We start from the raw sequence: 12,198 nt of genomic DNA on the forward strand, positions 1-12,198 counted from the left end.
TGGCCTATTAATGGAGTCGCTTTAGCTTATTCAAGTCTTACAATAGTAGAATGGTTGTAAACATAGCAATATTTCTTGCTTAAAAAAAAATACGCCCTTCTGAGGGTGTATCCTGGAGGAGCTGAGGTTGTCCAGTGGGTGATGATGGATGTAAGATGTGACAAAGGAAGGGCCTCTAGTTTGTGGCAGAAGGAACGCCAGTGGAGGAAGGGGCTGTTAGCCAAGGTAGCGATTAACATATAAAGAAGTACAGTCTGACCTATTAGCATGGAGTCACTTTAGCTTATTCAAGTCTTACAATAGTAGAATGGTTGTAAACATAGCAATATTTCTTGCTTAAAAAAAAATACGACCTTCTGAGGGTGTATCCTGGAGGAGCTGAGGTTGTCCAGTGGGTGATTATGGATGTAAGATGTGACAAAGGAAGGGCCTCTAGTTTGTGGCAGAAGGAACGCCAGTGGAGGAGTCGGGACAGTGAGTTCCCCTCTGTCTGCTTCTACCAAGAAGCCAGGTCTTACTTTCGCCCTGTGTCAGGTGGGAACAGGACCCCACCTTGTACGATTGCTGAGAGAACAGAAGGTGCAGTACACTCATCATTATGCAAATGATTCATTTCCATTCCTACCTCGCTCTGCCAAGAGAGCTGGGATGAAGACGATGAAATATTGCAGGTACAGGTTTGGGCATCCTTCTGCTCCTGAAAATGTTCCCCCAAAGTGAACCCCAGCTCCTCTGCCCACCCGGAGGCTTGTCCCCTTTCGGTTCCCAGTGCTTAGAGGTCCAGGCTGTGGAGCCTGAGCTTTGTGGATAGGACAAGGTGGCCAAGAGGACCACACCAGCCCTCACCCTCTCCCCTTGCTCCCCAGAGAGATCCTCTAGGAGAATGAGGCCACTGGGCGTCCTAATTCTCTGCTTCCCCAACATTCACACCTAGAAGGATGACTGGGAATGGTCAGCACCAGCACCATCCTATTCTCAGTGGACTTGCACAGGCTTGGGACTCTTCCTCCTGTTTAAAACCACTTACTGGTTCTTTCAAATGGAGTTGAAAAAATTAAACCAAATGTGCAGCGCTCCTTTAAGAAAGAATTGCATTTGTATAGGAATAGGGGTGACGGGGACTCTTTTGCTTTCATCTGATCTTGACGTGGTCTTGTTCTGTCTGGAGAACACAGCCTAGGAAAGAGCTTTAGGGGAGGAGCATGGCTCTCCAGAGGCCAAGGTCAGAGGCCACGGGTGGGCCAGACTCTGATCAAGGGCCACAGCCCATTTGCAGCCTTGTGTAACAGCTGAGCCTCCCCGCTGGCAGAGAGTAGGAGTTGGAATGAGTCTGGCACATTGGTGGGCTTTACCCAAACTAATTTTTATTTTATTCATGAGTCTCTCTCTGTTCCTGTTTCTCTGTCTCTGTCGGATCAAACCCAGGGCCTTTGCCATGAGCTACACCCCTAGCCCTTATAGTTTTTTTTTTTCTGAGATACAATCTTTCTAAGTTGCTCAGGTTGGGTTCAAACTTGTAGTCCTCCTGCCTCAGCCTCTCGGAGTGCTTTTAAAGCATTCCCTATCTATCTAGCCCATTTGTTCCTGTGAGCTGGGTAGAACATGAGACCTAAGGAAATTGATGGCTCACCTGAGGTAACAGCACAGAGAAGCTTTGGGGTGGAGCTTAAGCTTTCTGGTGCCTGGTCCAGAGCTCTTCCTAACCAACCTTAAACATTTCTTCAGATCATTGTCATCTGCCTTGTAAGCACCAGATTTTTCCAATCAGACCTTAAAACAATAAAAGGGTATTTCCGGGCACAACTGTGGCTGTATCCCATACGTGCCAGGAAACAGGATCACAGGTGCCGTAGAGGAGGTCCCACCAAAAAGGCAGACTGCCCCAGGCCAGGCAGTCCAAGGCCACAGGTGCTGTGGGGTGAGGCCGGCGTCAGGGGGCGGCGCCCAGCGGGGCAGGCAGTGCTGCGGGGTCTAGGACTGAGGCATCTCAGGGTTGTCCACAGCTTGAACTAATGGAAAAGGCGGAAGGCTGGGGAAATGGAGAAAACACTCCTCCTGCTCGGCTCCAAAGGAGGAGTGGAAGAGCAGCGCTGCTCTTGGTCCTGGGATATTCTTGAATCCCACAGAGGGTTTTTGGAGGTGAGACAAGACAAAGAGCTCGGAGGGGAGCTTGGCCCAGAGTAGGTCACTTCTTGGCAGCATTCCCGGGTGCATGTGTGTGCCTCCACCTCGGGGCGTAGGAGGATGCAGGGATGGAAACTTCATTTGCAGATGAAAGAAGGAGAGAGAATGAGAATCTGAACCGTTTAGAGCCTCAAACTTGGGACCCTTGCCTGCTGGAATGATTTTGGTGAAGCTTTTGTTTTCCATCATTAAAAAACACACACACACATGCAGAGAAAAATGCATAAACAATGAGTGTACAGCTTGACAAATTATAAAGCTAATTAGCTGGGTGACCACCATCCAGCTCAAGAAGTAGGTAAATATCAACCCCGCCTGCCCTTCCCCATCCCTGCTCCCTTCAGGGAACCTCTCTATTGAAGCGGGTTTTTTCATCTCCTTTACTTTTTTTTCACAGCTTTATCATCTAAGGGTGCATCTCTGATGTGATAGTTCTGCCTGTTTTTTTAGCTCGTAGTATATAGAATCCTATAGAATTGTGTGTGTACACGTGTGCACTTTTTTCACTCAACTTTGTTCCTGATATCCATTGTTTTGTGTCTTGTTCATCCAATTTTAGTGCTGCATATTATTTTATTTTTGTTTGTTTTTTTGTTTTTTGAGACAGGGTCTCACTATGTAGTTGAGACTGACCTGGAACTCACTGTGTAGCCCAGGCTGGTCTCGAACTCACAGCGATCCTCCTGCCTCAGCCTCCCGAGTGCTGGGATTACAGGCGTGCGCCACCATGCCTGGCTATTTTATTTTACAAGTGTACCACAACTTATATATCTGTCTGCTGAGATGATTCATAGATTGTTTCCAGCTTCCTAAGTCATAATGGACCATGTGGGTCCCTGTGTAGGAGCACCCTGAGCATGTGCGTCCCTGCCTGCATTTCTCTGTAATAAATAACTAGCAATGGAATGAATGAGTCATTAGTTATGCTTATCTTCAATGTTAGGAGATATTGCCAAACTTTTCCCAAGTGGGAAGTATAGGTTCACACTCCTCCCAGCAGAAGATAAAAACTCCACACACATCCTCAGAAACACACAATATTGTCCAGCCATTTAATTTTTGCCAAATTGGGGCATATATCTCAGTAGGCCCATTTCACTGAGTTCCAAAACCTTAACCTCAAAACATCTTTCCTATTCACCAGGACGTGGTCTAAAGTCCATGACACACCTATTTTAGAACTTGTCCAGGAAGAAAAAACACTCAAGCTGGGCAATAGTCCAAGAACCTTTGATGTAGTGACACGGGCTGGCCCTGTCCCACCAGTGAAAAAGATGCTAAGGGGTGTTGTGTTAGAGCTGGGGAGAGGGTGGACACAGAGTATGGGTGCAGGAGAGCAGGAATTAGATGTCACAGAGGAAAATGTGTAGCTTCCAAAGGCGAAGGTGAACCCTGTTCGTGACATATAAAAGGGCACTGATCCAACTCAAGAAAAGACTTTCACCTTGAGCTCCAAGTACACCCAGAGACCCAAAGATTTGAGGCTACCTAAGCCTGAAAACAGAATCTGAAGGCAGCCAGACTCAAAGAATGGGGTGTAACACCTGGAATCACATACCACTTTCAGGAGTGCATTTATTACGAAAGCAGAGAAAAAGACAGAGGGACTGATCCTCTAGCAATAAGGCTCTGGTTGGATTAAACCATTTCTGTGAAAGTTGCAGATCTGTGTGAAAACCGCCCCAGCTTAGCTGCAGGACACCCGTCAATATTTATAAGCCTGGGATGTGCTTCTGTGTGCACACGAGTCTATGCGTGGCTGCATATCTCATGTTCTTAAAATAGACGCAAACCTGCAAGTTTTCTGCGGAGTGCTTTCCATTGCGGAAGCCCTGCCCCTTCTGGTGTGCATGATTCTTTCTTTTGCATCTACCTGTGGGACTTTATGGACCCTGTCCATGAGTGAGATGGGTACCAGGGAACAGTATGTGTCGGCTGTCACCTTTTCTCCTGGTAACACTGGCTCCAGGGAACACTCGCTCTGTGATGGGTTTTCCAGACCCCGAACTGGCCCTCTCCCCAGACTGCGCTGGCACAAGCAGGACCAAGGGCTGCTTCCCCAAACCTAAAGATTTGGTAGCTTTTGTGTTTCTGCCTTAGAAACCAAGATCAAAGAAGCAGTCCTGACCTCAGGGGATATATCTTTCCCCAGTTTCTCCTACAGAGAATGTCATTTTCATCTGCTCAGGCCCAGCTGTGAGTTAGGGGAGCTGTCTCTTTCCATGCCTCCCCTTTCCCCCACCTTCCGCTCCCATCAGGACACACCAAGCGCTCACACTCTGTCCCGATCAAATCTGCTTCCGCGGAAGAGTGAATCGTTTCCCAAGTGCAGCCTTGGGGCTTATCTGCCTGCCCTCACCTCTGAAATGGCAGAGGGTCAGAGATAAAGTTTCTGTCAACTTTACCGTTAGTTAATTCAGTTTACATTTTAATATGAGTTCAAGCCAATGTACAGTCTCTCCTGGGATTATATATATATTTCAGATCTAATTGCCAGTGTGGAATGCAGCTTTTCTTCTTGTCTAAAGGTGTTAAGAGCCAGTCTTCCACCTGCTGGCTGTGGAACAGCTGACAGCTGCCAGGATGTGAGGGCGCGAGTGGCTGTTTTAGGGAGTGAGGTCACCCTTGGTAAAGGAATTCATCATCAGAGGCCAAGAACTTCTTCCCTCTGTCGCTTGTCTGACTCTCATCCCAGCTGGGACCTGTGAGCAGCCCAGGTCCAGTCCTCCTTGTTTCCCCAGTCCTACCCAGCACCTGCCCAGGAATGGGTGTTCAGCAGCTGTTGGGTTGGGTGAGGGATTTAATGTGGCAGCTGGTGGCGCCCTGACCCCAGGCAGCCTGCTCATCTCCACCAGCTGTGGGCTGCGGCCGGCGCAGCCTGCATCATCACAGCACCGGCTGTTTCCAGCTGCTCTCTCCCTCCAGCTGTCTTTCCGGGGGCTTGGGGACAGCTGTCGGCTGGGGTGGATGTCCCAGGCCATCTGGTTCTAGCTGTGTACTGGAGAGCTCAGAGGGATGGGGACTTCTAGCCCTCCCACCACAGGCCCCATCACCCCCACAGGGACCATGTGCCCTTTGGCCTCAAGTGGCCATCTGCGCCCGGGTCCAGGGCACGCCAGAGGGACTTGACCCCACAGGCAGACGCCTCAGATGCTGCAGAGTCCCTGGGGCATGACTTTGGGACAAAGTCTGGCCCAGTCTCCCCCTACAGGGTTATCTGCACAACTCCCCCCGCCCTTGGGTTCTTTCCTTCCTTCCTCCCTGCCCAGCCACACAGCCTTAGCTCTTCTTCACACCTGCACTCTGCAACCCCAAGGGTCTACCACGCTCCAGCCTCATCTGCACATCTTTAGCCTTCTCAGGCCAGGCACTGATTCCCACGCAGCCCTTTGTCCCTTCTCCACACCAGCCTGGGCGAGGTAGGCACCATGTTTATTTTTCCAAAGGGCATAGAGAGCTCATCACTTGCCTTATGTGATTGTTTCCAGGCTGTGACTGTGGTGTGGCTTTCACCCTTCATCTCCACAGTCAGCACCACCCCAAACTTCTACCCCTGCCCTGGGCTCTGGTCAGAAAAACAAGAGTGGGGGGACAGGGAGAGCTCCTCACTGTGGTCACCCTTCCCCTGGTCCTGGTGGTTTTGGTTTAAGCCATAATAAGGTCTTGGCACCGCATTATGCACCTGTCCAGGAACTGGATGTGGTCAGCATGTGAGCATGGTCACCACACCTGTGGGACAGCCTGCCCTCTGCCCATTCCATCAGTCACATATCGGTGGCGGCGGCCTCTGTGGCTTGTTAAAGCTGTTCCAGGTGAGACTTGGAGGCACACAGCTGTGATCCCAGCACTCTGGGAGGCTGAAGCAGAAAGAACAAGCCCAGTATGGGCAAAACTTAGTGACCTATCAATACCTTCTCTCAAAATCAAAAATCAAAAAGGGGCTGAGGATGTAGTTCAGTGTGAAGGCCCTGCATTCCACCCCCGGTACTGAGAAAAACAAAGGCCATGTTCTGACCAAGTGTACTGTGCAGTGAGGACACCTGCCTTGTTTGCCAGCGATTCCCATCATCCCACTTACACTACATTCTGGTTCTTCTTTGCCCAGGCCCTCTGGTATCCATGCATCTGGATGTTGTCAGCACTGACTCCTGTCCCCATCTACCCAACCACATGCCCCTCCTGCATGCTGCACTCATTGTGTGAACACTCAAGACAAAGTTCCCATGTCTTGCATCGTGCCCATCCTTCTGCCCAGCCCTCTTGTCTGCCTGTGCCTGCTCTTTCCTCCCTGCACTTCTCTTCACAGTGCTAGAATCCTTGGCTATGACCGTGCGGTGTGCTGTCTGCCACCAGTAGGCCCCTTTCTGCTCCTCCACCACATCCTAGCACTTCCTCCGGCCAAGTGGCACACACCAGAAATGTCACAGTGGTGAGCCTGAAGCACGAGGTCGTGGCTTCACCACATCCCCAGCACCTCCCAAAAGGTGCCCACAAAAGGCCCTTGGTGTGCAGGAGGTAGAAGCCCAGGAGGATCTGGGGGCCAGGCAAGGCCCACTTAGAGAGCGCTGATGGGGGTGCCAAAGCCAGGCAGCTGCTCCCCCGGGGCCACCAGCTGGCCCAGCCCTGCGGGCTGATGGGGTGATGCCACTGCCGCCTGGTGTTTGTTCAGGCGGCAAGCAGGCTTTGCTGCTCCCACGAGGGGAATAAACCATCCTGTTCCCCTGGGTTCTCCGAGCCAGGCCCACCTCAAACCCCCTCTGTGGAAATTCGGAATAACAGCTGCTTACTGAAGCCAGACATGGACTTCGAGGCTGTAAATCAGTGGTGGGACCTGGGGAGCAGGAGGTGGGAGCCGCTAGGGAGCCTCACTCCTGATGAAGGTATTGAGGAACCAGGCAGGACCTTCTTTCCAGTAAAAAAAGATGCTTAGGCCAAGCCAGCCTGATCCCCACTGAGTGAGCGGCACTTCTGGGGGGTCCATCACCTGGCAGCCAGTGTAAACACACCCAGCCCCCTCAGGGTGGCATCGTGAATCTCACCGAGGACTCAGGTACATGCATCTGTCCAGTCACAGTTTCTTCGTGGCTTAGTTTCTTTTCGCTAGTTGGTATTTTCCCGTTTGTCTGTTGCTGATTCCCTCTCACAGACAGTGCTCTTCGGTAGGGCAGGACCTTGTCGGTCTTGCTCATGCTTCAGCCCTCCGTGCTAGTACTGTACACGTTCATGCCATGACAAAAATGACACGTTGTGTCCTGGACCTGCTGGGCTTCATCATCTTAGAATGAGAGATACACAGGAGGACCATCCCTGGCACGGCTCTGACAAGGTGCTGTGGATTACAGGGAATGCATGGACCCCACCAAGGGACCAGGAACCTTTCTTCTCGTCCCAGGAAGATCTTGCCTGTAAAATAGCCTGTCGTACATTTTTGCCCCGTTCCAGAAGTTATGCCTCAAGCTTCCTCATTTACAGCTGTTCTTCTCAAGCTCCCGTGGGTGTGAATTGCACCTGGGAAGCTTGTGAAAATACAGATTCTGATCCAGCTGGGCAGGGACCTGGAAATCTGCGTTTCTAACATGCTCCTGCATGAAGTCAGCACCTCAGGTTGTGCACTGAGTGGACAGGATTTGTGGGGATCCAGTATTTCTGTGTTTCTCTGCATCTGCGTCTCCTCTGGTATATTCTGAGAGCAAAGAGCAAGTCTTCCCTGGCCTCTCTGACACACAGGGAGCTCCTGATGGATGGCTGAGTGCCAGGACCCTCCCCGCTCCTCTTAACCACGCAGCAGGTGGGCTGCAGAAGCGAAGGCCAGGAGGCTGGGTACTGATTCAGCCGTGCCACGGTTTCAAATGACTTTCAGCAAATCACATCCTTACTCTGGGCCTCAGTACCCTCTCTGCCAAGTTAGGCTTATGTTTGGGGGTCTAGTCTAGCTGTGACTTTCTCTGCGAATAACAGACACAGAGTATCGTCTCTGCGTCTCTGTATGTATTAACTCACTTAATCATCATAGCAGCCCATGCGGAAAGTGCTGGCACTATTGCCACGTTACCGAAGGGAAACTGAAGCACAAGGGGTTTCACATTTGCCTGAGATCACAGATCTAGAATAGCAGGAATGAGGTGGAAACCAGACAGCTCCCTCCAGAATCCACAGTCTTAACCAGTGTGCTTGACTGCCCCCGCTAAGCCCTACCAGGGATGACTGCACACTCATAAAACCGCTTACTCTGGGTGTTCTCAAAACAAGACCTCTTTCTCATGGACCTTAGCACTCACAGCTAATTCTGTGCAATTTAAAGAGTCTGACTTGGGCAGAGCTCCACAGAACACCATAAGCCCTTCCAGGACTCAGACTCTGGCGTGCATGGAGCGTCCTAGGCATGGCATGGCCGATGGTTCTGGAGCCTGGTGAGTTTAACAAGTACCTCTGGGCTCCTCCCAGCAGCCCCTGTAGGAGCCACCAGAGCCACGGTGTCTGGGTGCCATGGTCACCCTGGCTCCAAGCCGCTGAGGCTTCCCGGTAGGACAGCGGCACCTTCCCCGGATGCAGGGCTGTACCTTCAGTGTCTGAGCTTTTATGTTTCTCATACCCATCTTTTGGAGCAAGGTAGGAAGCAAACTCATCCTCTGTTTTACCAGGTCACTTACCCTTCTGGTTCTCAGACAGGGCCCAAAGGAAAAAATTTCAGATGCTCGTAGGAACCTTAGTCTGGGCCCAACACTCGCAACTTGAAGAGAAGTTTTCGGCTCATGTTTTAGAAGTTTCTGTCCTTGCATGGTCAGTGGAAGGGCCGGGATGGGGGGAAGCTGCTCATATCATGGTATCCGGAAGTAGAGAGAAAGGAAAGGCTGAGCCAGGGAGGGAGACAAACCTTTCCAGGTCAGCCCCCGGTGACCCGCCTTTTCCAACCGGACCCCACCTCCCAACACCTAGCAGCTATAGTGTCCTTGTAATCCAGGGGCACTGAACCTATGGCGAGCTTGTTGTTTTCCTTTTAAGACAGAAGATATTAATATATGAGTTGTTTTTTCTAAACTAAAACTTTGTATTCAGGCTTAATTGCAGTGTTGGCACTTTGCTTCTTTTGGGGGGTTTTTTGTTGTTGTTGTTTGTTTACACAGGATCTCCCTCTTAGTTCAGGTTGGCTTTTAACTTACTGTGTAGCCCAGGCTGGTCTCAAATTCATGGTGATCCTCCTGCCTCAGCCTCCTGAGTGCTGGGATTACAGGCGTGTACCACCATGCCTGGCAGTGTTGGCATTTTGCGATAAATAACTGAGTTTGGGGTTGCAGTTTGGGCACTCATCTCTGAAAGATGCGCCATCACTGCTATAACCCAGTCACCTTCCACAACCCCTGCCTCTCAGAGCATGAGGCTTTAAGGGCGTCCAGATATAAACTATAACAATGCTGGAGCTCAAACTTTTCTAAAAATAACCACAGGAGAAAGGGCATCTCTGAGCCTGTCCACAAGTTTCCTTTGATGCTGATCAGTTCTGTGCTGAACTTGTACAGCTGCCTCCAGCCCGCCATCGCCCTGCTCGGAACTCACTCCACTCCCCACTGGGCACTCATAAGTCCTGATGTGGTTGGGGCCGTCCCCAGTTAAAGTTGCCATCTTCTCACCCTGCCCAGGACAAGAGCCCCAGGGGGCATCTGGAGCTTTCTCTCTTCCACCTCCAGCACTCAGAAAAGACTCCCCGGGCTGGCTGCCTCCAGTGCAGTTTTGACCCCTTCTGGTATGAAGCAGGCCTGGAACGTGACAAATGTACCAAGTGGGTCTTTGGGGGCAACATTTTTACGGATAAATTGCAAAGCCTGAAGCCAACCTGTCAGTTTTCTATGATTGATGCTAAAGTGCTGGGGAAGAGTTTGTGCTTATTAGAAGAAACAAACTAAATTTATTTGGCCACCTCTTATAAAATTGCTTAGAAAGCCCCTCTTGTATCGACTTAGTTAACAGTTCACATGGGTAAGTGAAAATAATTTCTTGCCATATTCTTCCTCCCTGGATAAGGGCAGACCGTGCCCAAGTGACAAAAAGAGTCAGGCATCCTGGTTGGGGCAGTGTTATAAGAAAAGCCGTGGTAGACGGGACAGTATTTCCAGCAGTGTGAGGCTGGGGTTGCTGCCTGCTGACCTGGCACTGGTGCCTGGCGCACAGCTGGGCACACCCTCGGGCGTGTTTCTCAGTTTCTCAGCTTGCCTGTTGTGTCTCTGTGCTCCAAGGCTATCACCAGTAGCTGCCTCCTGCTTACCTCCGAAGCAAATCGATGGATTCTCTTTCTCTTCTCAGGAAGTTTCTAAAAACCTCACCAAGGAAAATGAGCAAATCAAAGAGGACATGGAAGAAATTCGAACTGAGATGAACAAGCATGGCAAAGCAAACTGCTCTGATAACATCCTAGACAGCATGCCAGACATCCGTGCAGCCCTGCAGAGGGACGCGGCAGCTGCCTACGCCCACCCCGAGGTACTGCACCCACCTCCAAGGGCCTCATGTCACAGCCCCCCGAAGTACTGTGCCGGCAGCTCTCATTTGCGTTGAGCTTTTCAGGATTCAGTCCTCACACAGTCGTGGTCTCGAATCTATCAGTAGTTCTATAAGTGTGATCAGGAAGGTTCGGCTGTATTTTACTGGAAGCCCAGAGAGGCTCAGAGAGTGTTAAACCAAGACTGAAATCTGGATTTCCTGAGTCCCGTCCCCATTGTGTTCATGATATCGCACCCTGCCTCAGTGAGCAGCCTTGCACTTACAAGCAAGGAGGACACACGTGCTGCCTTGTTTGAATTCACTCTTGTTGTCCTGGCATCATTAGTAACATCCTTTTTCCCTCTTGGAAATGTCCAATCTTGGAAACAAAAAATAATGTGGTCCCTCTAGGCATAAAGGGCTTGGCCACTTACTACATACTTTTCATCATTAACTATGTGGTCTTTAGCACAGCTCTCCAAAGCAAGCCAGGCAGAGCTCAGTACTCTCATTTAAAGATGAGGATCCAGATCTAGTGATGCTAATGGTCTCTCTGGCTCATTTTGGAAGTGGTGACACAGTCTCAAACCTCTGTCTCTTCCCACCCAGTCGTGTCTCTCATATGAAGCTCCCTTGCATGAAATAGAACATATTTTATGTAATTTGAATGATGTCAAGAGTCCTACTCGCTTAAAAATGCCTCCCATAGCCAGGCATGGTGGCACAGGCCTAAAGTCCCAGTACTCTGGCAGGTTGAAGAAAGAGGACTGCAAGTTGGAGCCCATTCTGGGGTCAGCTTGGTGACTTAAGGAGAACCTGCCTCAAAAAATATATTCGAAAAGGGTGGAGGATGTAGCTCAGTGCCTGTTTCTTTTGCCTTAGTTATTACTTAGTTGTGTTTATATGTTGATGGTTAAATGTGCTACCATGTAATACACTGGGTTATTTACTCTATCCTTGGCCAAGAAATAGGTGCTAATTTGGAAGGTATTCCAATAGTGTGGACGAGAGAACAGGTGAAACTTGTGGCAGAAATGAAAGATCCTAGAAGAAAGAAAAAGAAAAAAAAAGAAATGGAAGAGTTCTATTAGCAGGGTAGCAAGGAGAAGTTAAAGGGGCTTCTGGGAAGCCAGGGGATAGCAGCCTTTCAGAAAGGCCTTGCTTACTTTAACTGCTTTCTAAGGGTCCATGGTGGGTGGCAGAGCTGTGGCACACTGGTGTCTGGAGTTCCAGGTGTGTTACTAGGGCACTCCTTCAGCCTTAGGCAGTTGCTCTGGGTGTGGGTTGAGAAGGGCCTAGTTCAGTTAGAGTTCCTGAGCTGATTTCTCTATGTGCTATAACATAAAAAGGTTGGAAAGTGTGTTAGTCAGCTTTCTGTTACTGTATGAAAATATATGAAATAATCAAATAAAAAGAGGAAGAGGGCTGGGGATTTAGCTCAGTGGTTTGGCGGCCTGCCTCACAAGCGCAAGGACCCGAGTTCGATCCCCAGTACCACACACACACACACAAAAAAAAAAAAAAAAAAAAAAGGAAGGG

At 50.0% G+C, this 12,198-nt stretch overlaps 1 protein-coding gene across 1 annotated transcript in view; it reads left to right on the top strand.

The window, feature by feature from the left end:
- The window catches only part of Olfml2b (olfactomedin like 2B), a 38,268-nt gene that overhangs the window by 7,223 nt on the left and 18,847 nt on the right, over nucleotides 1-12,198 (top strand). The window contains exon 4 of the mRNA XM_010616979.2: nucleotides 10,483-10,659. Coding sequence (XP_010615281.1) covers nucleotides 10,483-10,659 — 177 coding nt within the window. The remainder of the gene's footprint in view (nucleotides 1-10,482; nucleotides 10,660-12,198) is intronic.

The sequence above is a fragment of the Fukomys damarensis genome, unplaced genomic scaffold (genome assembly GCF_012274545.1).
Source record: "Fukomys damarensis isolate Sample0158 unplaced genomic scaffold, DMR_v1.0_HiC HiC_scaffold_19, whole genome shotgun sequence".
Lineage (NCBI taxonomy): Eukaryota > Metazoa > Chordata > Mammalia > Rodentia > Bathyergidae > Fukomys > Fukomys damarensis.